This window comes from Hemitrygon akajei, chromosome 9 (genome assembly GCF_048418815.1).
Source record: "Hemitrygon akajei chromosome 9, sHemAka1.3, whole genome shotgun sequence".
In the NCBI taxonomy this organism is placed as follows: domain Eukaryota; kingdom Metazoa; phylum Chordata; class Chondrichthyes; order Myliobatiformes; family Dasyatidae; genus Hemitrygon; species Hemitrygon akajei.
The window spans coordinates 22,852,832-22,878,143 of record NC_133132.1 but is presented as its reverse complement, the minus strand read 5'-3'; the positions used below and the strand labels follow the sequence as shown (position 1 = coordinate 22,878,143).

General features: G+C 40.9%; 1 protein-coding gene across 2 annotated transcripts in view; it reads left to right on the top strand.

Moving 5' to 3' along the window:
* The window catches only part of cabin1 (calcineurin binding protein 1), a 564,595-nt gene that overhangs the window by 450,961 nt on the left and 88,322 nt on the right, over positions 1–25,312 (top strand). For both annotated transcript variants that reach the window (XM_073055615.1, XM_073055613.1), the window contains one exon: positions 22,019–22,093. In XM_073055615.1, coding sequence (XP_072911716.1) covers positions 22,019–22,093 — 75 coding nt within the window. The remainder of the gene's footprint in view (positions 1–22,018; positions 22,094–25,312) is intronic.

The following is a 25,312-nucleotide window of genomic DNA, read 5'->3' as shown; positions in this document are numbered from 1 at the left end:
TCTGCACTTGGCATAATGAACCAGACAAGCTCAAGGTAGAATCTGTAGAGGCCAGAATTACAGTGATATGATCACATACTGAGCTTAAATTAGGCTGGATTGGAACAAGCAGACAATATTATTATCAGTGGAAGATGTATGTCCAAAAATTGCATCTTCTAACACCTTTGTGTGTAAATTGTGTAAAAGAAAAATATTTGGTCATAATCCAGGTTAGATCATACTAGTGATCGCTTTAGTTGACATTGTGGCCATGAAGAAATTGGACTGGAGACTGTCTCTAGGGTCAAACATGCATCTAATGATATCACTGACTGCTGAATTTGCATTCCTCTCATGCCAGCAGAGAACTGGAGCTTTTGTCAGTGACCTACAACCTCCTTAAAATGAATTCCCACCTGTTTTCTGCAGCTGGTACTGCTTAGAAGGGGTGGATCCAGTGGGACGAAGGCTACCTACTATGCCCCTGGCTGCTGTCACTATTTCACAGTCTTGCCACAGCAACTGAGTAACTCAAACTGGTGCAGGACCTTGTTGGGTTATGCTGTGTGGTTTACTCTGAGGACAGCAACTGGTGATGGTTGGAAAGCAGCCTGCTGACCTGGAGCCTGGTGGGCTAGAGCCACAGGCCAAATAGCAGCAAGCTCAGGAGAACAAGGGAGAAGACCATGCCGAGTGGAAAAGGTAGGCAGTGAGTGCACAGGGCAACACGGGATTCCCTAATGGAGATAAACATTCCAGAATGAAGCTGGGAAATTATGATCTCTTCTGCACTGTAATCCTCAATGCCAGCATAGGAATAGTATGAGAGGGCCCAGATCATGCATATTAACCCTTCACAGCTTCCTTTGCAAGAGCCCTGCACTGGACATAACATACCTATGGTTGCATTCCTTATCGCAGCACCTTTCATTGGTGTGCAGGTCACTCTGACATGACTGAAACAGCATCAGTAGCACATGATTATGCTCCAGTCACTCAGCAGTCAGCTTAGGCTACATCCACACTACACCAAATAAATCCATAACCGAAGCTATTTCTCTTCGTTTTTACCCTCCATCCACACTAAAATGGCGTTTTCGTCCCCTGAAACCAGAGCTTTTCAGAAACGCTTTCCAGGGTGTGTAATTTTGAAAACGCCGCTTTTGCAGATCAGTGTGGACGGGGTAACCAGAGAAATCTGTCAAACGGCAGCACACCATTTCATTGTTTTCTTGAACGCAACCTAACAATTTCAGAACCAACGTCAATGAGACTGAAGCCAGAAGAGTTAGAAATGTACTCACCAAATACTTTAACCCATAACTTACTGAATAAATAAGTACACTGTACTCACTTTGCCCTGTTTTCTGTCCTTGCTCGTAGGAAGTTTATGCAAGTACTTCTCTGACAATGGATGTGTAACAGCCTAATGTAACATTGTATGGAAATACAAGATAACACTGATGCAGACATGTTTTATACATTTAACAAGGTGCTTTATTAATGCAACAGTGTTAGTCAGTTTTTCAATGTTCGTCATCAGCCGGGTCATACTGTCTGTGAACTCCCCATCGGTTGCCTCCATACGCTTCAGTATTTTTTTTTACTTTTAAATCCTCCTGCGCGAGAGCTAACAGCTGTCCGTCGTTTAAGTTTTTCTAGTCTGTAACTGAACAAACACAGACTTTCACAGCGAGATTTGACACCAAACATGTCGCTTGTTTTCGGTAGATGTGTCCTGCGCATGTGCAGTAGGAGGAGATTCACCAAAATAGCTATTTCAATGTGGACAGAGATATTTTTAAAAGCACATAGTGTGGATGCCTATCGTTTTTATGCAAAACCGGTGTTTTCAAAATTATCCGATCTAGTGTGGATGTAGCCTTAATCTTCTACTCATACAACAAGCTGGAGGAACTCAGCAGGTTGGGCAGCATCCGTGGAAATGAGCCGTCAACGTTTTGGGCTGAGACCCTTCATCAGGGGGCAGGGGCCCTGTAAAGAAGGTGGGGGGAGGGTGGGAAGGAGAAGGCGGGTAGGTGCCAGGTGAAAAACCAGTAAGGACATAGAAGATGTCACTTGGTCCATCTTGGACACTTCTCTCCCCTTTCTCAATCTAGACTGTCCATTGGCATCTTCTATAAACCCACTGATTCTCATAACTACCTCGACTATACCACTTCCCACCCTGCCACATGCAAAAATGCTATTCCCTATTCCCAGTTTCTCCGTCTCTGCCGCATCTGCTCCCAGGATGAGGCTTTCCGTACCAGGACATCTCAAATGTCCTCTTTCTTTATGGATCGTGCCGCATCTCCTCCATTTCCCACACTTTGGCCCTCACCCCATCCTCCCGTCACCACAACAGGGACCGAGTTCCCCTTGTCATCACCTACCACCCCACTAGCCTCAGGATCCAGCACATTATCCTCTGCAACTTCCGCCACCTTCAACAGGACCCCACCACTAAGCACATCTTTCCCTCTCTACCCCTCTCCGCTTTCCGCAGGGATCGTTCCCTCTGCGACTGCCTGGTCCACACGCCCCTCCCCATGGATCTCCCACCTGCCACTTATCCTTACAAGCGTAAGTGCTACATCTGTCCCTACACCTCCTCTTACCACCATTCAGGGCCCCAAACAGTCCTTCCAGGTGAGGCAACACTTTACTTGTGAGTCTGTTGGGGTGATCTATTGCATCCGGTGCTCCCGGTGCGGCCTCCTCTACATCGGCGAGACCCGACGCAGATTGGGGGATTACTTCGTCGAGCACCTCCGCTCCGTCCGCCACAACAGACAGGATCCCCCGGTTGCCAACCTCTTCAACTCTGCTTCACATTCCCATTCGGATATGTCCATACATGGCCTCCTCTACTGCCATGATGAGGCCAAACTCAGGTTGGAGGAGCAACACCTCATATACCATCTGGGTAGTCTCCAGCCCCTTGGCATGAACATTGAATTTTTCAACTTCCGATATATCTCTCCCCCTCCCTTCACCCATCCCAGTTTCACTCTGCCTCCTCCTCCAGCTGCCTTTCACCTCTCTCATAATTCCACCTTCTTCTTCTACCCTTACATTCCTTCTTCCTCTCCCCCACCCCTTGATCTTTCCTCTTACTGGTTTTTCACCTGGCACTTACCAACCTTCTCCTTCCCACCCTCCCCCCACCTTCTTTATAGGGCCCTGCCCCTCCCTCTTCAGTCCTGACGAAGGGTCTCGGCCTGAAACGTTGACTGCTCGTGTCCACGGATGCTGCCCGACCTGCTGAGTTCCTCGAGTGTGTTGTACGTGTTGCTTTGACCCCAGCATCTGCATTGTACTTTGTGTTTAATCTTCTACTCAATGACTACCATTGTAGGCTACAAATGACTGATGTACTTTTGGTCTTTAAATTCTCCCACTATGTGAATCAATATTTAAAGTGATGCATCTGGAAATCAGGAATTTTCAAAGACCAAAAGAGAAACAAATGACAGTGAAACATTTTGGTGGGCTAATGATAACCATTCACTGCTAGAATGGCCAGGAGTCTTCTTTCGGGACTAGTTTAGCACCATCACTGCCATTTTTGCTTTATGTGCTTGCAGATCTTTTAGTCTGTTTAAAAAATATCCAGTCCTTGAGCTGAACTGTCCATATTCCCAGGGAAGATTGTACAACCCTGTAATTGATTGTAAGATTGCTGATTGTACAACCCTGTAATTATGGCCTCTAGACACTCCTGCATAACTTCTGGAGAAGCAATTATTCAGTGAGGCCCCTGATCATAATGTGCCATAAAGACATAGTGGAATTATCCTAAAAGAAAGACAGTAGTAAAATAGATTATGCTGGAAATACTCAGCAGGACAAGTAGCATCTGTCTGTACTGAGGGAAACCAAGATCAATACCTTTAAAAGTTAAACACATAACTAACAAGGCAAAGAATGAAGGAGCAAAATGAAAGGCCTCTGAAAAGTAAACAAGGGTATGATAGAGAGAATCCTGTCAGAATGCTAAAGGGGAGGGCAGGAAACATAGATGTATTACTTGGAGGTGGTGGAAATGGCAGAGTAGAATCTGCCTGTTATGCATGAAGATGGAGGTCTGAGGAGGGAACCTGTCCAGAAAGGATCGCAGCTGAAGATAGCTGGTGTTTTATTAATTTTGGAGGCATAAGATACCTGTTGTTTCTGAGTTACGTGATGCAGTCTGTTGATGCTTGAACATTTTTAGTAACTTATTCATCATATTCCATTAATTGTGATTTGTCTTGAAAACGTGTAAGAATTCAACAGTTGGCAGCTAATGAGGTTTTTTGGTTCTCTGGTGGACAACTGCTCCACAGCTAATGGTAGCAGTGTTAATTAAAGCAAAATACATGGTAAACAGGAAAAGCTGAATAAAATTTAGTAATTGACAGAACTATTAATTATGCATAATTTAAAGCCAGTGCTGGGATAAGAAAACTGGCTAGCCAGGAAGAACAAATCATTGTATGTAACGTCAGATGAATTACATTTGGGACCTTTCAGCATTGGTATGTTGCTAGCCCAGAGTGCTGTAAACTGAGGGTGCCCTTATCAATTGTTTGTGGACACTGCCTCGTACTCCAAAACAGAGAGAGGAATAAGCTTTAGTAATTTTATACTTGGGAAGGGGGCTTTTAATCTCAGATTAAAAGTGATCCTCAATTTTTTTAAAGTCTTTATTGCAAAATATGTAAAAGATAAGCACTAAAGTGCTTTTTTAACCAACTGTTAATAACTGATAAGAAATACTGAGTGAGATTATATTTTTCTTTAGTCAATCAATAAGGGACCTCAACTCTCTATCTCTCGCAGTGCATTCCCTAAAGCAGCTTCTGAAGAATGCTCTAATATCACACCAATCTTAGATTTACAGACATCTTCCCTGTGGTAAATGACAATTTGGTTCCTTAGGGAAGTGACGGTGCCAGGAAAACACAGCTGAATTTTAGCGTGCCATAGCCTCACTTTCCTGCCTTCACTTTACATTACACTTTCACCAGAAGTGTACCTGATTTGATTCTCCACCACTAGATGGATTTTACCAACTTCTGACTGAACGTTGGAACGGCAGCAACATTGTCCTTGCTTCAGACCACAGGCATGTATACATTCCCTCACATGAACATTCATTTGGATTGAACTAAACTTCTCTTATTTTTAGTCATTCCTTCTATCACCAAGCTCACTTACTTCTACCTCTACCCTGACCTTCATCATCCTCCTGTGTCACACACACTGATACTGTTTCTGACAGGTTCTCTTTTCCTTTGAAGAGTATATTGGGAACTAGAAATTCTCTGAGTTTAAAGGTTGAGTTTGCAGGAGATGCAGTTGTATACTGGGAACAAGCTTGCAGCCTCATCTGATCTTTGAAGAGGTGTTTATTAGAAGTGATCTTTGAAGGGTACCTTATTGTTGATTCCAACCATAGCAGTCTTATTGATTTCCTAGTTAAATCTGGTCATGTGTGTTTGGGTAAATGCAGCCAGAAATAAGCTATGCACGTACTCAGACACAAGGAATGTGATTTTAATCTGAGCTGTACTTTGGAAAAAGTTTAAACAGCACTTTTACACCCATGGTTCAGTCTCTATCTGAACCCCTCTATTCAAACTCACTCTTAGATTTCCGTTGAGTAGTTTAGATTAAGATTACCTTCCAAAATATTGACGCTCACTTCCAAATTCCTTTCTACAGTCTCCCTCCTCTTGTTAGGTTTCAGATTTCAAGTGTCTCTTCCTGTTTACATCTTGTCTGGGCCTACATTTTGTTATTCACCAGCTTTCTCAATGGTTCTTCACACGGCCTTAGACCACCTGGACAATACAAACACCTATGTCAGGATGCTGTTCATCGACTATGGCTCAGCATCATTCCCACTGACCTGATTGAGAAGTTATTGAACCTGGGCCTCTGTGCCTTCCTCAGCAATTGGATCTTCAACTTCCGAACCAAAATACCGTAATCTGTGTGGATTGGTGATAATACCTCCTTCTCGCTGACGATCAACACTAGTACACCTCAAGGGTGTGTGCTTAGCCCACTGCTCTACCATCTCTATACTCGTGACTGTGTGGCTAGTCATAGCTCAAATACCATCTATAAATTTGCTGATGATACAACTATTGTTGGTAGAATCTCAAATGGAGACGAGAGGGCATACAGGAGAGAGAGTGGTATTGCAGCAATAACCTGGCTCTCAACGTCAGTAAGACGAAAGAGGTGATTGTGATGAAGGAACACATACCAATTCAATACCAATACCAATGACGGATCAGAAGTGGAGAGAGTGAGCTGTTTCAAGTTCCTCACCTGACCTAACCTGGTGCCAACATATTGATGTAGTTATAAAGAAGGCAAGACGGCATCTATACTTTAGAAGTTTGAAGGGATTTGGTATGACAACAAAAACACTCAAAAACTTGAATAGATGTACCATGGACAGCATTCTGACAGGCTACATCATTGTCTGGGATGGGTGAGGGGGTGCGTGGAACTACTGCACAGGACTGAAAGAAGCTGCAGAAGGTTGTAAATCTAATCAGCTCCATCTTGAGTACTAGCCTACTAAGTACCCAGGACATCTTTAGGGAGCGGTGTCTCAGAAAGGCAATGTCCATTATTAAGGACCCCCAGCACCTAGGGCTTGCCCTTTTCTCACTGTTACCATCGTGTAGGAGGTACAGAAGCCTGAAGGCACACACTCAGCAATTCAGAAACAGCTTCTTCCCCTCTGCCATCCAATTCCTAAATGGACCTTGAACCTGTGAACACTACCTCTCTTTTTTTTCTAATATATATAAGTTCTGCTTTTTAAAAATCTATTCAATATACATATACTGTAATTGATTTACTACTTATTATTATTATTCTATATTATATATCATGTTGGCGCATGGCCTAGTGGGCAAGGCATCAGACTAGTAACCTGAAGGTCACTGGTTCGAGCCTCAGCTGAGGCAGCATGTTTGTGTCCTTGAGCAAGGCACTTAACAACACATTGCTCTGCGACGACACCGGTGCTAAGCTGCATGGGTCCTAGTGCCCTTCTCTTGGACAACATCGGTGGCGTGGAGAGGGGAAGGCCTGCAGCTTGGGCAACTGCCAGTCTCTCATACAACCCTCCCCAGGCCTGCGCCCTGGAAACTCCAGGCACAGATCCATGGTCTCTCGAGACTGACGGATGCCACACACATATTATATATTGTATTGAACTGCTGCTGCTAAGCTAACGAATGTCACAACTCATGCCAATGATAATAAAGCTGATTCTGATTCACCATCCTGTGAATAAATCATACCTTGTTCTGGGAGCTCTTTGTTTTTCACACCATCTCAGTCAAATGTTCAGTAAAATAACTCTTCAGGCAGGTTCTCTAAGAAAGGTGCCAAGATATACAAGGCAATGGACTAGATGGATCTGGTATGAATGAGTAAAATGGTTGGCATCAGCTTGGTGTTGGACTCTGTCTCTTACAATAAACAACGATGAAAATGAATGTGGTAGGTTCATGCAAGGTTTATTAGCCAGCACAGGAACAGAACATTGATTTTTTTTTTCAAGCTGTTGCTTCTATCGCATTCTCAGTATGGAAGAACAGTATGTAAAATGTATTTATTTGCTGTTCATTATACTTCAATTTTAGAGTATCATGGGAAACAACGAATTTCATGCCCTATTGTTCCATGCTGTATTGACACTTCCTTTTGGTAATCTATTTTGAATCAAAATCTGGTGCCAATGATAGGTGAGGAAGGAAAAATTGGCTGTGAGGAATGGATGATTTGTGCAGTCCTGGATGGCTATTAATCTTGAAACTCTGAACCTCCATTCAATTCTCATTCTGAGCTCTGCCTTTGGTCTCCTAGTTTGCCCCAACTAAAGATCAATCTCACTTCAAGGAACAACAGCTCTTCGTGTGATTTGCCGTATTACAACCTTCCAGACTGAACTCTGAATTCAGATAAATGGCCATTCTTGTCATGTATCAAACATTTTTACCATCCAGGTTATTTTCCTTTCCATCAGATTTCACTTATCATCTGTTGTAAAATATGAATATTTGACATGAGTTCAGCTTAATTAGAGATATAGAAAATGTCTGTGAGGACCTTATTGTTGAAAAAATTCTAGTTTTTTCTCCATTCATTTTAAGGGGATTGTACAGTACCTTTAGAAAAACTACTTTTAGGTTTGGACCAGAGTTAATAATGTAATTGTTTTTAGTGGTTTGTAGTATTAAAACTTCTTATGACATTCTCTCAGAATGGTACAAGAGATAATTGGGTTTCCATAGTAGACTTCCACATGGTTATGGAAATCCACCATGAAAACCCATTTATGTTTTTGTGCTTGAAATTACTCTAGTAGAGCTTCCCCTCAGTAGCCAACAAATTTCCAACCCTCCATCAACCACCTACATTTTCTTTCTATTTGTTTTTGAATTATTATTGGAATAGGTACTGATGTCCCAGATTTAAAAAATAAAACTGCACATACTGGACATCTGAAATAAAAGCAAACGATGCTGTAAAAAAATCAGAAGATCAGTCAGTATCTCAAAAGAATTAAACGGGTAATGTTCCTTAGAACTAATGCAGGGTCCTGGACCGAAAGTCTTGGGATTGGGGAGGGGTGAGAACTGAAGCAGAGGAAATATATGTGGTTATCTCCTGCCTAAGAGATGACCTAGATCCACTCCAGTTTGCCTACCACCACAACAGGTCAACACAGTGATTTCTCTGGCTCCTTGCTCTGTTTTGGTCTATCTGGATAGCAAGAACTTGTACTCAGGCTGTTGGTCATTGACTATTGCTCAATATACAACATAATCATCCCATCCAAGCTCGTCATCAAGCTTCAGGATCTAGGCCTCTGCACCTCCTTCTGTAAATAGATACTCTCTTCCTCATCAGCAGACATCAATCATTGAGGATTGGTAACAGCATCGCCTCAGTAAACCCCAACACACCACAAGGCTGCATGCTATCCCCCTGCTCCACTCACTAGGCCTGTACGACTAGGTGGGTAAGTACAGCTCCATGCCATCTTCAAATATACTGATGACATTACTGTTGTTGGCTGAATCACTGAACAAATAGAAAGCCTGGGTTTAGTGGTGGCACAACAGTAAATGACAGTAAAACTAAAGAATTGATTGTTGACTTCAGCAGCAGGATAGAGGGTGTATGTCCACCAGTCTAGATTGGGGGATCAGAGTGGGGAGAGTCAGTAGCCTTCAATCCTGGGTGTTAACATATTGGGCAACCTGTCCTGGGTCCAGCACAGATGCAATCATAAGGACAGCCGTCCATCATCTTCAGTTTCTTAGGAGGTTAAGAAGGTTCCACTTGTCACAAAAGACACACAGGTTAGGGTTAGTAAGTTATGGACATGTTATGTTGGAGTTGGAAACATGGCAACGCCCAGCACATTTTGGTGCAAAATGACACATTTCACTCTATGTTTCACTGTTTCGATATACATATGACAAATAAAGCTAATCTTTAATCTTTCTCTATCTTTGACCTTATTCAAACATATAAGATTGCTGAGATTAGATGTTGAGATGTTTTAATTAGTGGAAGAGTCATGAACAAGGGGACAAGATACAAAGGAAGGGGTAGGTAATTCAATACCGAGGGGCGTAGAAATTTATTTTCTCGGTGGTAGAGCTCTAGAAAGTGTGATTGAGGCTGGATTATTAGATACATTTTATGGTATGTACTTATGTAGCTGAGTTCCCTTGCTCACGACTCTCCCATTAGTGAAAACATAACAACATCTCTTTTTTGATTAAGATCAAGGATAAAGAGATAAGAATAGATTAAAGATTAGCTTCATTTGTCATATGTACATCGATACTTTGTATGATTTCAATACATACTAGATGGGCTGAAGGGCCTGTTTCTATGTTCTAGTGCTCTGTGACTGTGACTATGACCATTTAAGTTGGGCACAGAGAAATATTTCAAGATTCAAATACGCAAGTGTAAAGGAAAGCAAAATAATGGTTACTCTGGATCCAACGCAGCATTAAAAAACATAATAAGATAAAGAACACAATAATAATAGATTATTTAGATTATGAGGACACTCAGTCCTCGTTTATTGTCATTTCTTAATGCATGCATGCATTAAGAAATGATACAATGTTCCTCCGGAGTGATATCACAAAATAAAAAAAAGGACAAACCAAGACCCACACTGACAAAACCACATAATTATAGCATATAGTTACGGTAGTGCAAAACAATACCGTAATTCGATAAACACAGACCATGGACATGGTTTAAAAGCCTCAAGTCCCGATCGACTCCAGTCGTCCCAATATCAGGCAGCAAACGGGAGAACTCTCCCTGCCATAAACTTCCAGGCACTGACAATGCCTCGGAAACACCTGACGACAGTAGACTCTGAGTCCGTCTGAAAACTTCGAGCCTCCGACCAGCCCCTCCGATACAGCCTTCCGAGCGCCTTCGACCTCGTCCCGGCCACCAAAACAAGCAAAGCCGAGGTCTCGGAGGCCTTCTCCTCCGGAGATTCCGGACCGCACAGTGGCAGCAAAGCGGGCATTTCAGAAGTTTCTCCAGATGTTCCTCCACACTCTCACGTCTGTCTCCATCAAATCAGGATTGTGCACGGATCCCTACTTAACACGTAACGGATATGCATTCTTCAGAGAGGCAGTGCGTGCTGCGTCACGTCTCCATCTTCTCCTCCTATAAAAAACTGCAATAAATATAAATACATAAAATAGCTTATAAACATTGATTGTATGTCCATAAAGTGATGCTAGGAACAGGAGCGTCTGTACATAAGGTAACTCTGACAGGAAATGATAAAGTGGTGGTGATTGGGGATGCGGAGGGGTGAGCTAGTGAGTGGAGGTGTTGATAAGCCTTACTGCTTGGGGAAAGTAATTGTTTTTTGAGTCTGGTGGTTCTGGCATAGATACTACATAGCGGTAAGGATTAAAGTTTATGGGGAACTAGTGCTGAAGAAGAATCAAGGTGGTGCAGGCTTGCAGGGTGGACTCCTGTTCCACTCCACTCCACTCCACTCCTGCTCCTCTTATGCTCCTGGATTCCAATATCTCTTTAAATAGACTTATGGCAAAAACACTGGAGGATGTACTGTAAGGAAGAGGACTTGCATTTACCTGAAGGTGTATGACTACCCAAATAAAACTGAGCTTGAGTATGTGAACTTTGATCTCAAAATATGGCACGGTGTTAAAGATGACATGCTTGGCTTTGGGTCTTCACTTCTAAAAGTTGATTTGAATGTCAGGTGTATTTGTGAGTCAACAACATTGGTCTAATGGTATAGAATTATCTGTCAGCACTCAGTAGCTACAGAGGGACCCTGGAGTCTCAGCAGCCGTGGGTATAAGTCAGAGTGCCTGCCCTGTGCCAGTGCAAAGGAAATTGTCCGCAAGACCACACTCATTCATAAAGAGCTGAGTTAAAATTGCCCTTTTCTGCAAATATGTCAGCCATGCCATGCACAGGTTTCAAGATGTGCATGTAGTTCAACAATAGTCATCACAAGGTAAGGAAGTAAAAAATGTCATGGTGCTTTGCTGTGAGTGGGACTCCAGTGGTGCCAGTAAGTATGTGAACCCTGTATAATTTCTCTATTGCTGCATAAATGTGACCTAAGATGTGATCAGATCTTCATGCAAGTCCTAAAACTAGATACAAAGAACCCAATTAAATAAATAACACAAAAAAATTATACTTGTTTGTTTATTTATTGAGAAAAATTATTCAATATTACATTTATTTGTTGAAAAAAGTATGTGAACCTCTAGGATTATCAGTTCATTTAAAGGGGAAATTAGGATCATCTGTTTCAATCAATGGGAAGACAATGAGGTGTGAGTATGGGAAGCCCTGCCCTATTTAAAGAACATAAACCTGGATCTTCACTATCAAAGACTGATCTTCATCACACAGGTTTTCAGAAGTGTGCCATGCCTCAATCAAAGGAGATTACTGAGGACCTCAGGAAAAAAATGTTGATGCTCACCAGGCTGGAACAGAGTACAAGACCATTTCTAAAGAGTTTGGGCTCCACCATCATCAGGCAGAAGATGTACAAATGGAGGACATTCAACACCTTTGTTACTCTCCCCAGGAGTGGTTGACCAACAATAATCACTTCAAGAGCAAGGTGTGTAGTATTCTATGAGGTTACAAAGAACACCAGGGTAACATCTAAGGAGCTGCAGGCCTCTCTTGCATTGGCTAATGTCAGTGTTCATGAATCTACCATTAGGCAAACACTGAACAACAATGGTGTACATGGCAGAATTGCAAGGAGAAAGCTACTACTCTCCAAGAAGAACATTGCAGCCCATCTAGAGTTTGTTAAAGACTACATGGATGAGCCAGAAGGCTATTGGAAGAATGTTTTGTGGACAGATGAGTGCAAAATTTTACCTTTTTGGCTTAATTGAGAAGCACTATGTTTGGCAAAAAGCAAACATTATATTCCAGCAAAAGAACCTCATCCCATCTGTGAAACGTGGTGGCAGTGTCATGATTTGGGCCTGTTTTGATGCCTCAGGACCAGGATGGCTGTAACTATGGATTCTGTATCGTACCAGCAAATTTGCCAGGAATATCTCAGGGTATCCATCCATGAACTGAAGCTCAAGAGAAAGTGGCTCATGCAGCAAGATAACGACTCTAAGCACATAAGTCAGTCTACCAAAGAATAGTTAAAGCAGAAGAAATTTCACGTTTTGGAATGGCTGAGTCGAAGTCCTGACTTTAATCCTAATGTTGTGGAAGGACCCAAAACAAGCATTTTATGCAAGGAAGCCCACCAACATCCCAGCGTTGAAGCAGTTTTATAAAGAGGGATGGCCTAAAATTCCTCTAAGCTGATGTGCAGGGTTGATCAATGGTTACTGGAAACATCAGAATCAGGTTTATTATCACCGACTTGAGACATGAAATTTGTTAAACGTTTGGTTGAAGTTATTGCTATACAACAGGGTCACACCAGTTACTGAAAGCAAGGGTTCACATACCTTTTTCAACAAATACATGTAATAGTGGATCATTTTTCTGAATAAGTAAATGAAAAAGTATAATGTTTTTGTGTTATTTATTTAATTGGGTTCTCTTTATCTAATTTCAGGACTTGGGTGAAGATCTGATCACATTTTAGGTCATATTTATGCAGAAATAGAGAAAGTTCTAAAGGGTTCACAAACTTTCTAGCACCACTGGACAGTGAAAGCAAAAAGATCTTTATTCATCACAATAAGCAGGCATTTTATTGGAGACATTCCCAGTGGGATCTCCCCAAACTCAAAATACATCAAGGTTTTGTATATTAGAAACAAAGGTAACAGCAGGTGATTCAATACAAGTTCAGTAGCTACAATGACTTTATTTACTTCAGTATCTTAAGTCCGATGGTGGTTCAATTGAATTACATACTTATAATAGGAACTCTCAAACACTTCTGATTGTTAGCTGCAACAAACTAATTCACACAGATAATCTAAAAGTTTCTGAGGAAGAGAACCTGGACACCCAACATTACTGTTCTGAGAGCTACCTCTCCAACAAGTAGCCCATTTATTGATAGAGAGCAAATATGCCTATGACCATGTTTATATCCCTTATCTTCCAAAATACTTATTCATTTTGGTATCTCTTTAGACTGCTTCTGATTCTGCTTCCATCTGCCATAGTCATCCAAACTACCTTCAGTCCTTCTCCTAACTGGACATCAGTACTTTGTAATAACAGGATAGGATGTAATTCTACAGATCCACATTCTGTATCTTATTTTGGATTGCTCTATAAGAAGATTCATACCAACCCTCTTTCGGTAGTGCATCTTTTTGAGGTATGCAAACTCTTTGAATACTCCTCCCCTTTCCTTCGGAGTTTTCTGAATGTGTTGTGGTCTCTTGGTCAGGGGGTTCTAAGATGGAGCCATGTATTGACTTTGATTGTCTCAGTGCCTACAGTGCACCCCAGTAAGGATCATCAATCTTTAGTGTCTGCACATTTCAGGGAGCTTTGAAATATATCACTTGTGTTTCTTAACACGTGACCTTTGTGATCGTCAAATGTGATCACCCTCCCATCTTTTATTAAAGATTATCCTGCCAACTGTTTCAAGGACAATGCAAGACAACTGTGTTGCTGTTCTGGAAGAGAGTATCAGATAAAGTATTAAGATGCAAAGTGACTGGTATTGTGGAAAGCCTTGTAAATGAATGAGTAAAAAGGCTAACACAAAGTACACTGCAGATGCTGTAGTCAAATCAACACGTACAAACAAGCTGGCGGAACTCAGCAGGTCGGGCAGCATCCGTTGAAATGAGCAGTCAGCGTTTCGGGCCGAGACTCCTTGTTCTGACGAAGGGTCTCGGCCCGAAATGTTGACTGCTTGTTTCAACGGATGCTGCCCTACCTGCTGAGTTCCGCCAGCTTGCTTGTACGTGTTGAGTAAAAAGGCTGCCATCACCAAATGTTCAGTACTTTCTGAGTGACTCATAAGAGTCATATAAATTCATATAACTCACAAAAACAAACTTTTACTGTTGTTACAGAGTGCCATGCTAATCACTTTTAAACCCTTGGAAAATCCCTTCAAGCTTATGCTGAATTTGACAGTCATTTCTTCCATTCTGGAGCTATTGTGTTACCTCATCAATTTTCAAATCTCTATCTTGAGACCTACTGGGGTACAACGGGGTGAGCTTTATATGTCCAGGCATGCCTCACCAAAGTTAACCTTAATACAGAATTTTAGAAGCCAAAGGTTGTTTCTTTGAGGGCATTTGGAATGTATTTTCTGTCTTAGCTGGCTGTTTCCTCACCCAAAAACTTTTTTCTACACTATGGTCGGGAACCAAAATAGCTCCCGGCAATCAGTCTCAATGACAGTCATCTCAACATTAAACGTGTATTAATCTGGTTTCTGGTGACCTTTTAATTCTTCCATTTATTTTCTTCTTCATATTCTGTAATATGTTAGACCAATTCAACCCTTCATTTGGGTGAGCTGTTTCTATGTGCCAGCTGCTTCTTGTACCATCTTCAGATCCCTGCTCCCTTGTCCTGCTTCTGTGATCCACCCATTGTTGCTGCTCTCTCCAGAATCCTGCTGCCATTGCTCTCCATTTCCTTCTGACATGGATCTTTTAGAAGCTGAGACTAAAAAATTAATAAGTAAATGGCAGAGGCTTTGAATTGGCATCAAAGACCCTTAGTATATGTGACAATAATAAACCAATTTACCAGTAGTTGGGAACATGCTGGAATTTATTATTCAGAAAGTGGTAGCATCATCATGGGCCTATGAAAGGTTGGTTATTTTGACAAATATGTGAGTTATTTTTGAAGTTGTAACTAGTGAATTACACATATGGACAAACCAGCTAATGTAGTGTATTTGGAATTTCAAAGGCCAGCCATGAAAGTAGTATACAAAATTAGGGAACTTGGTACACTTTAAGGCACCAGTGATCAGCAGATTGCAATTCAATTCCCTCTGCCCTGTAAGGAGTTCTCCCTCTGATCGTCTGGGTGTCCTCTGGATGCTTCAGTTCCCTCCCACAATCCAAAAGATGTACAGGTTAGTGAGTTGTGGGCATGTTATCTTGGCATGACGACACCTGCAGACTGCCACTATACATCCTTGGACTGTGGTTTTGACGCAAGTAATGCATTTCACTATGATATGATGTACATTCAATAAATGAAGCTAATCTTTTAAATCTTAAATCTGTAAGTCTCTTTAAACCTTCAACTTACCCCTTTTGTTCCCTTTAAATCTTCCCCCTTTCACCTTAAATCTATATCCTCTAGTTTTAGACTCCACTGCCCTATAAAAAAAAAAGACTGTGACTATTCGCTTTTTCTGTCCCCCTCATTTTATAAACTTCAATAATGTCACCTCTCAATCTTCTCCACTCCAGGGAAAACAGCTCCAGACTATTGACTCTGTTCTTGTAACTCAAGCCTCCACTCCCAGCAATGTCCTTGTGACTCTTTTCAGTGCCCTCTCTAGCTTAATCACATCCTTCAGTACAGCAACCTAGCTTGAAAACTATATCCACTAGCCCATGTCAAAGTGCTTCTGTCACTTGTTAGCCCACTCACCCAAATTTGTACCTGATTTGGTTCAGTTTCTTGTAATTGCACTGGGTCTGGTTTGCAACCTTGTGTAAATTTGCCTTTATTTGTAGTTTAGTCTTTATTAATACACTTAACATAAACAAATATTCTTGATCACACCATGAGTTGAATGATTTGTGATTTATCTTCATATTAAAAATACTATTGATAACCTTCCTTTCATTTTCTGCTTTAACCCAATGAACTCTCCAACTTTGTGTGACTCATTTTCTTTGAAATAAGAGATTCTGCTATTTAAATCAAGTAATTATTTGGACAAATATTATAATGTTCACCTCTCTGTACTGTAGTTTTTATCACAGAAGGTATTTTTGCTTAATTCACTGGTGCATGGAGAAGCCTGAAGTTGCTGCTGTGACAGCTGGTTCCTGGCATGCCCACTATTCTTTGTTTAAACCACACAGTCTGGCTGGGGATTCCAAGCTTCCTGTCTGGGGACTTTCTTGTATTCAGTTCTAGTGACACCTGTCATTGAAATCTTGTGTAGGAAATACACATACAGTGCATGATCATGCTAAAGTATTGCTTTATTATTTGTAACCTCAAATTAATTTGCTGACCAAAGGCTGTTGTCTTACTGTGGCAGGTATATCCTTTTGGAGAAAGAAAAATATTGAATTAGCCTAGGATAGATTCCAAGATGTACAGGAAGTAACTAAGAACAGTTTCCAGGATATGCTGTGCAGGACAAGGATAGATTCTGTAGAAAACTGGAAGCAGCCAAGGATCAATTCTGGGCAATTCTGGAGCTGACTAAGGATGGATTTCTTTTTTTTAATTTTATTTTTATTTGGATAAGGTATTCACAAATATTACACAAACTTTTTTTACACATGAAACCTTTTCTTTTTTTTATATATGTATAAATCTATATATATATTCACAAGTACACACTAAGATGCTATTAAAAGAAAAATAATTAGGCACTTGAATAGATATTTATGTGCAATTGTGATCCCACACTAAACTAAATAATAATAGTCGTTAAAAATAGTAATAATAGTGGCTGAATAATAATTTCCATGTATCCCTTCTGGTCCATTTCTTTCTAGTCCAAAATAATCTGTGTAACCCTATGTAACTTCCTTTGTAGGTGTTTGTACCTTAACACGTTCATGTTTGCTCCTACCCATAAACATACTTATCCAATTCCTGTGTACTTATTTACTTCATTTTATCATTTTTCCCAAATCTTTTTCTTTACTTGTGTTGATTCCACATTTTCCAGAAGTAAAACAGTGAACATTCGAACCAAGGGAGCTTACGTTAACACTATTACCATGTTGATGAGGAAAGCAGTATGAACCTTAGGAAAGTCATCTAAAGTCTGCTTGCATTAGGGTTATAAATTCAATCAATTTATTCCAAATTTGATAAAACTTTTCTTTTTGAATTCTCAGGGAGTAAGTCATCTTTTCCATTTTGAATATTTCCAAAATAATTTCATGCCAATCTTCTAAAACAGGTGATATTGGATTTAGCCACTTTCTGCTGATTGATTTCTGACTTGCCGCTAAACGGACCTGCAGCAACTTTATATCTATCTTCTGTCCCAAAAACAATACATGCCCCAAACAGAGAGTCACAAGGTCCGGAGGTATCTGTATCTTAAATACCTTAACTAAAACTAAGGATGGATTTCAAGGTCTAGAGGTAACCAAGAATAACAAGCAAAACTAGAAATGATCATGGATTAATTCCAGGATCTCCATGGATTTAATGACAGCTGAGTATTTGTGGAAATGATCAGGGATAAATGACTGGAAATGTCTTCCAGGATATTGTAGAAGTAGTATATCCAAGATCTAGTGTAAGTGGTGGAGCATGGACTCCAATATACACTGCAGCCATGTGGACATATTCTGGGTGTTTTGAATCTATGTAGGCTGGTAGGTTAATCAGCCACTGTAAAACTGTCCCTGGTGTGATGGGAAGAACCTGGGGAGAGATAATGAGAATATTGAGGGAGTAAAATGATGACCACTGTATGGTTGGTGAGTTGAAAGGCCTCTGACTGAACTGGATGACAATGCTATTTTGAGTATTGTCTCTTTAAGCAGTGCAATTTAAGGGGAAATTGTGGAAAAACTGGTTATTCTTTTTAGTGAGTGAGCACTATAAAATGTTGTGTCACTGAGGTTGAATACCTTGCAGGAGACTAATTTTGAGTATTGCACAATTGTTGACATCATTGGAGGGGTTTTCAGGAGAAAGTAAGTGCTTGGACAAATGAAAGTCCTGTCAAAAGACTGGGTAAGGTTTCATGCTGAGTGCTAAGAAACTCAGATGTGGGACAAGCCAGACATCCGGTACAGTAACAGCATTCTGCTTTCTTTCAGAATTGTCTCAAGGAATTCCTAGGCCTGTGGGTGCAACTTGATAATCTGTACATCTGTAGCTGATTTTCTTGGGATGTGTTTTAAGATGGACCACGGAAAGCCTGCAAACATATAAGATGATGAGAGGCATTGATCGTGTGGATAGTCAGAGGCTTTTTCCCAGGGTTGAAATGGTTAGCACGAGAGGGCACAGTTTTAAGGTGCTTGGAAGCAGGTACAGAGGAGATGTCAGGGGTAAGTTTTTTACGTAGAGAGTAGTGAGTGCATGGAATGGGCTGCTGGCGACGGTGGTGGAGGCGGATATGATAGGGTCTTTTAAGAGGTTCCTGGATAGGTACATGGAGCTTAGAAAAATAGAGGATATGGGTAACTCTAGGTAATTTCTAAGGTAAGGACATGTTCAGCACAGCTTTGTGGGCTGAATGGCCTGTATTGTGCTGTACATTTTGTATGTTTCTGTATCAGGATAAAGAGGACATCAATTTGGGTTTCCGAAGGACAACTATAAGTTAATATCCAGAAATTCCCTTACAGAAGTATCAGAACAGTACTAGAAATGGTAGATGTGGCTACAGATGACTTAATAAAGACATATCATGACATGGGGTAGTTTATACTACAGATGACTTAATAAAGACATGATATAGTTATGTAGATGGAGGAATATGATGGATTGGCAACAACATCTCCTCCATAACACCATCAGCATAAGTGCACCACAAGGCTGAGTGCTGAGCCCTATGCTCTATGGCTTTGCTTGCTGATAACACCACTGTTGTTGGCCACATTAAAGGTGGTGATGAATCAACATATAGGAAAGTGATTGAAAATCTGTATGAATGATGCAACAATTACAACCTCTCACTCAACTTCAGCAAAACCAAAGAGCTGATTATTGACGATAGGAGGAAGGAACTAGAGGTCCATGAGCTAATCCTCATTCTAGGATCAGAGGTGGAGAGAGTCAGAAACTTTAAAATCCTTGATGTGATCATTTCAGAGGATGTGCCTTGGGACCAACACTTAAGTGCCATCACAAAGAAGCACAATCATCAGTTACTGATGTACAGATATCAAGTTGCACCCACAGCCTCTGCTTTCTTAGAAGTTTGTGCAAATTTAGCATGTCATCTAAAGTTTTTGATAAACTTCGATAGAAGCACAGTAGAGAGTCTCCTGACTGATTACATCATGACCACGTATGGAAACTCCAACGCCCAAGAAAGGAAAGATAACTATCATTGGAAGATCCCTTTGCATGCTTCCAGTTACAGAAAAAAATTAATATATACGATGGCGACAATGGTTAAACTAGCTAGTAAAGGATACCTACATGATGCACCTATCCCTAATCTAATCCCACCTGTTCCTGCCACCTTTGCTGTCATGTTTTGGAGAATTCTTTCTAATCATATTCCACACCTGCCCTGCCCCAACGATGACTGCCTTAAACTTAGAAATTTCGAAATGATAACCAGCTGAGGAGATTGGAGAAGGAAGGGCATTTCATGGCAGAGTAGGCATTTTCTCACAGTCATTCAAAGTGATCTGCAGCCAGTGTGGGAACGACAAGGTGAACCCCTAACATTTCAAATTGCTTCCCATGTAACTGCAAGTGACAGAGACTGATGTTATGCACAACTATTTGCTTGCAGTTTTTTGGAGTATTTACATTGATTTTGAGATGTCACTGTGGTTTTGGTATGTCTATTTAAATAACTCATTTCTAATTCAGTTTGACTTTCTTGTTAAATAGACTAATTCCTTTGTCATTACTCGACCTCTGACATTTGAGAGTGTTGTCAATATATACTGTGTACAGATACAAGTCATCATTTCCCAACTATGATCCCAGCTACATTATTATCACCTCCACATATCTCTTCATCAACACATACAAAGGAACAAGCCATAGATCATCATGTAATCCTTAAAAGTAATTGACATTATTAGTTAGCATTGTGCATGTTGTCCATTATTATTGAAGACAGTGGCCAAATGTTTGAAATACCTATGAGAGGAAAGTATAAACGCTGGTGGCAGCAGGACATGTGGGATTGTGACGTGCTTTACTTGCCTTGCTCAGGTGAGGACGATTGGTTAAGTATTACTGTATGTGCCCTCTGCTCCTAATCAATATTTGGTGTTCTGTCTTTAAGCAGATTAATATCATGTTTGGGATCATTATACCTACGGGGAATGATCGGGGACTGATTGGATTTGAAAGGATTCGAAAGTCCTCAGGCTAGGCTCACTTTGGGTTGGGGTTGAGTTTTCATTCATACATGAGAAAACCTCGAATGCTAGGTTCAATTCCATTCCAGTGATGTTCTCAGTGCAGTACTGATCGGCATCCCACCTCAGATACTGTATTGAGCATTCTGAGGCTCTCTCTTTGCTTTCTTCATTGGACAATCTATGGTCATAGGAGGAAGAGCTAGAGAATTCACACTTGGCTAATTGCAATATCATTAAAGAAAACAGTGTACCTAAGTTACATAAATTATTGCAATACTGTTTGTAAGGGGCTGCTATGTAGCTGCAGTATTGCACCACTTTATCCAGACAGTGAACAGAGATGATAATAAATTGGGTTTTCTTTTTGAGCGCCTCCAGGTTATCTGACTGAAACATTTAGTATTTGATGAGTCAATTAAAAATTTGCCCCATCCAAATTATTCCATCGGCTTCATCTGGAAAGAGGATTTTTTATTAGAGTATTACACAAATCCATTGTGCTGTTCCAGTGCAAGAAGTGGTTGAGGAACATAATGAGGAAGCAGAAACAGTTTGTTGGGTCTCATCATTTTTAGTAGATGAAAAACATTTGTGTTCTTGTTGGGAACTTAACCTAAATTACAGGAGCACAGTACAGAATTGGGCCATTTGGTCCATTGGCTCAATGTATGACCTATTCACATAATCTCACTCTATCCCAAAGTGTTGCAGATTATTTTCTTGCAGCTACTTATACAATTTTGTTATTGAGCACTACTGTTTGCTTCCATGATTATACCTGTCAGCCAATCACTTGTAAAAATCCTCAAGTCTCTCTGTTCTTTTGCCAAGCACTTCACTCGGTGTCTTGTTCCTGATTGCTCCGCAAAACAATTTCTCTTTACCTAAGTCTATTTGTTTGTGTTATAATTTTAAAAGCCTGTATCAGATCTCCTTATATGTACCTAAGAGAGCAAAACTTGTTTCTCCGGTTTTTCTGCAAACAGAAAGTCCCTCATATCTGTAATCACCTTTTAAAATCTTTTCTGCACCTTCTCTAAAGTCTTCGTAGCTTCCCTAAAGTCTGGACACAATGTTTCAGTTGTAACTGCACCAGTGGTAATAGTGACTTCACTGTAATGGCATTCACAATGCCCCCCTCACCCCTTTACCCCCATACTGTTAGTACCAAGGAGCTCCAATCCATGGGCAATAATTTGATGCTTGAGAATTCTTTTAAGATGTTGTGGTTTCTCATGTTTATTTTATCACTTTTTTTTCTTTGCCAGGTTGATGAAGATGTGGCTTTAGAACAAGCCATGAAATTCTGCCAACTGCAAATGGCCACATCAACACAGAAGCAGGTAACTAATACAAGTTGTGAGCCCACTGGGGTGATGGGAATTGAGTGTTCATGCAAATGATGTGTGTTGATGTTTGTGTCTTGAAATTGTTCTTCTAGTTCATACCCAGATTCTGTAGAAAGAAAATTTCTGGTATAAAACATTGTTCATTATTTAGACTACACAGCTTGTGGCTGATGGCTGTGAAGTGAATATGCTAGTCAGAAATATCTGAAACTTAGGTATTTATACTTAGGTATATCTGATCAAAGGTAAGTGTGAGACATATGATATATTAATTTCAGAGCAGGATTTTGATTGTTCCTATTGTTAGAAGTTACCAAAGGTGACAGAATGAGATACAGTTTATTGAGGGCTCTGGCAGTGTGATGTGACAGCTTCAGCAGTAGTCAAGCAGCCTGATGACACTGTGAATATGCTGTGCCCCATGTCATAGACTGCAAAGCTTTTTCGCATTTATCCTCTTATACACTTGCTTGTTTTCATTGATTTGTGCTCCCATGTTGGCCTGCACACACTCACTCACATGCTTGTTCTCTATGTCCCTCTCATTATAGGAGAATACTGTTCACTTGCACACTTAGTTGTGTGCTCTTATCAGCACACTGTTATACACATTGCCATGTACCCACCTACACGCAGTCACTCTTTCAGTAATTTTTATGCCATTCCCACACATGCTTTGACTCCTGCTCATTTGCCTTCTTTCATACAATATATAAGTATGATGTTGCGGCATCGCGTGCAATCTGAAAGGAACCTCATATAAATGCTGCACACCATTCAGAGCTCTGCTCTCATGCTTTCTATGTAGGCTAGGGGTCTATCTGGGCAGATACTGGGAAATGGAAAAGGAAAAGAAAGAAGTGCAAAGTAACAAAGTTGTTATCTGTTTTGAGCAGCTGCACGTATAGTGGTATGGTGAGTCTGAAGATGTAAGAGTAGTCACAGGACTTTAACCTACAAATCTGGAGGCTGGGCTACAACACAAGGCTTCATGAGTGGAGTATATCAATCGTTAAATTAACTTAATGTGAAACTTATAAAGATGGCATTTCACATCCAAGCCTCCTACATTTAGAAATTTTGTAGCCTCCTAAAGAATTTAAGGTAAGGGGTGTTTACGGAAGTTCAAGGGGGATATTAGAGGAGGGTTCTTTACTCAGAGAGGGGTTGGTGCGTGGAATGCACGTCCTGAGTCAGTGGTGGAGGCAGATATACTAGTGAAATTTAAGAGACTACTAGACAGGTATATGGAGGAATTTAAGGTGGGGGGTTATATGGGAGGCAGGGTTTATGTGTCAGCACAACATTATGGGCCGAAGGGCCTGTACTGTGCGGTATTGTTCTGTGTTCTATTGGGAGCCATGATATTAATGACAACATCTTTCAGAACTGATGGAAATATTCTTCAGGACAACCAGGTTCTTTAAAATTTATGATAAGTGAGTCTATTCAAAATGAAATAGTGTGAGCATATAAGAAAGCAATTGAACTAAAGGAGATTATAGCAGAAAATTGAAGTTACTGATCGTAGTGGTTGAATTTACTAACTAACCTATTAGCAAATGAATAGGTCAGAGAATTAAAAATGGATTGAAGGAATGGACAAACAGGTTTGAGAACAAATGTACAAAACCTACACATACCAAACATCAAGGCAAGTAGCTGTAGACCCAGAGCAGTGAAAGATTAAGTAGAGGAGGAAGTGAACAAACCAAATGACACAGTGTGAGGGCCAAAGCTTCACAGTCTGATTGAATAACCGTTGTGGTCATGGTGGTACCTGAAGCAGATAAAACTGTTTATATTTGCAGTAACATTCGAGGAAGCATTCACAAGGTTTTGTGTGCAGAAGAATAAATATAGCTGTGCAGAAAGAAATGGCTTTGGGAGACTACCTGGAGAAGGGGGAGGCCATTGTCAAAGCTAGAAGATAGACAATATTAACAAATGCCTTTCTTCCTCAAGCATGGTCCAATATTCTGCTGGATTACTTCCAGACCTCACAATGGGACTGTCACCATGAGATGTTAAGATATAGGAGCAAAATTACACCTTTTGGCCCATTGAGACTGCTCTGCCATTTGATCATGGCTGATCCAATTTTCCTCTCAGCCCCAATCTCCTGCCTTCTCCCCATATCTCTTATTGCCCTGACCAATCAAGAATCTATCAACCTCTGCCTTAAATATACATAAAGGCTTGGTCTCTACAGCTGCCTGTGGCAACGAATTCCACAGATTTACTATTCTTGGACTAAAGGAATTCCTCCTCATCTCTGTTCTCAAAGGACGCCCCTATATTCTGAGACCGTGTCCTGTGATCTTAAACTCTCCCAGTATAGGAAACATCCTGTCTACATCCACTCTATCAAAGCTTTTCACCATCCAATGAGAACACCGCTCATTATTCTGAATTCCTGTGAATACAGGACCGGAGCAATCAAACGCTCTTCACATCATTTTCGTGAACCTCCTTCGAACACTCTCCAGTTTTAGAATTGCTGTAAAGTCAAAGTTGAGTCCAATGCCATCTACACAAATGAAGCTGAGCAGTGTAGAAAAAGCTAGTCTCTTGGCCTGGTTCTGATTCTGACCCATGACCCTATCTTGGACTTCCTAGGGAGAATGTATCAGAAGGTGGTCCATAACTTCAATCACTTCAGTCATTTCAGTTTGTGAAATGAAATGGCAACAAAAATTGCTTCACATTTTCATCGAGCCTCAGATAGAGGAGCTGAGAGATCAGTACATATAGCAAAAGGCACTTATAAAACAAGACACACAGGTCTGGTTGGTGCCTTTGACTCACAGAATTTATTCCAAGCTGCAGGTCAATTCTGCACTCAATGGCCAGATGCACTCGTACAGAAATAGTGTGCCTCAGCACAACTTAAGTCTAACTTGGCCAACTCTGGAAGAGAGGGGAGAATGATCTGGAACAAAGCAAGCGTTATGCAGTACGTCTATGGGGAAAAGTAGTGTAGTTTCTGTGATAAGTGTAAGAGAACAGTTTGACAGTATGTTGGTGTCATTAAGAGGATGTGGTGGCGTGGCAGCGCAGTAGTTAGTGCATTGTTTTACAGCGTCAGTGTAAATGGTTTTCATGTTCTCCTCGTGACGTGTGCATTTCCACCGGGTGCTCCAGTTTCCTCCCACTTTCCAAAGACAGACGAATAGTGATTTGTGAGGAAGCTAGGTTAGTGCTGGAAAAATG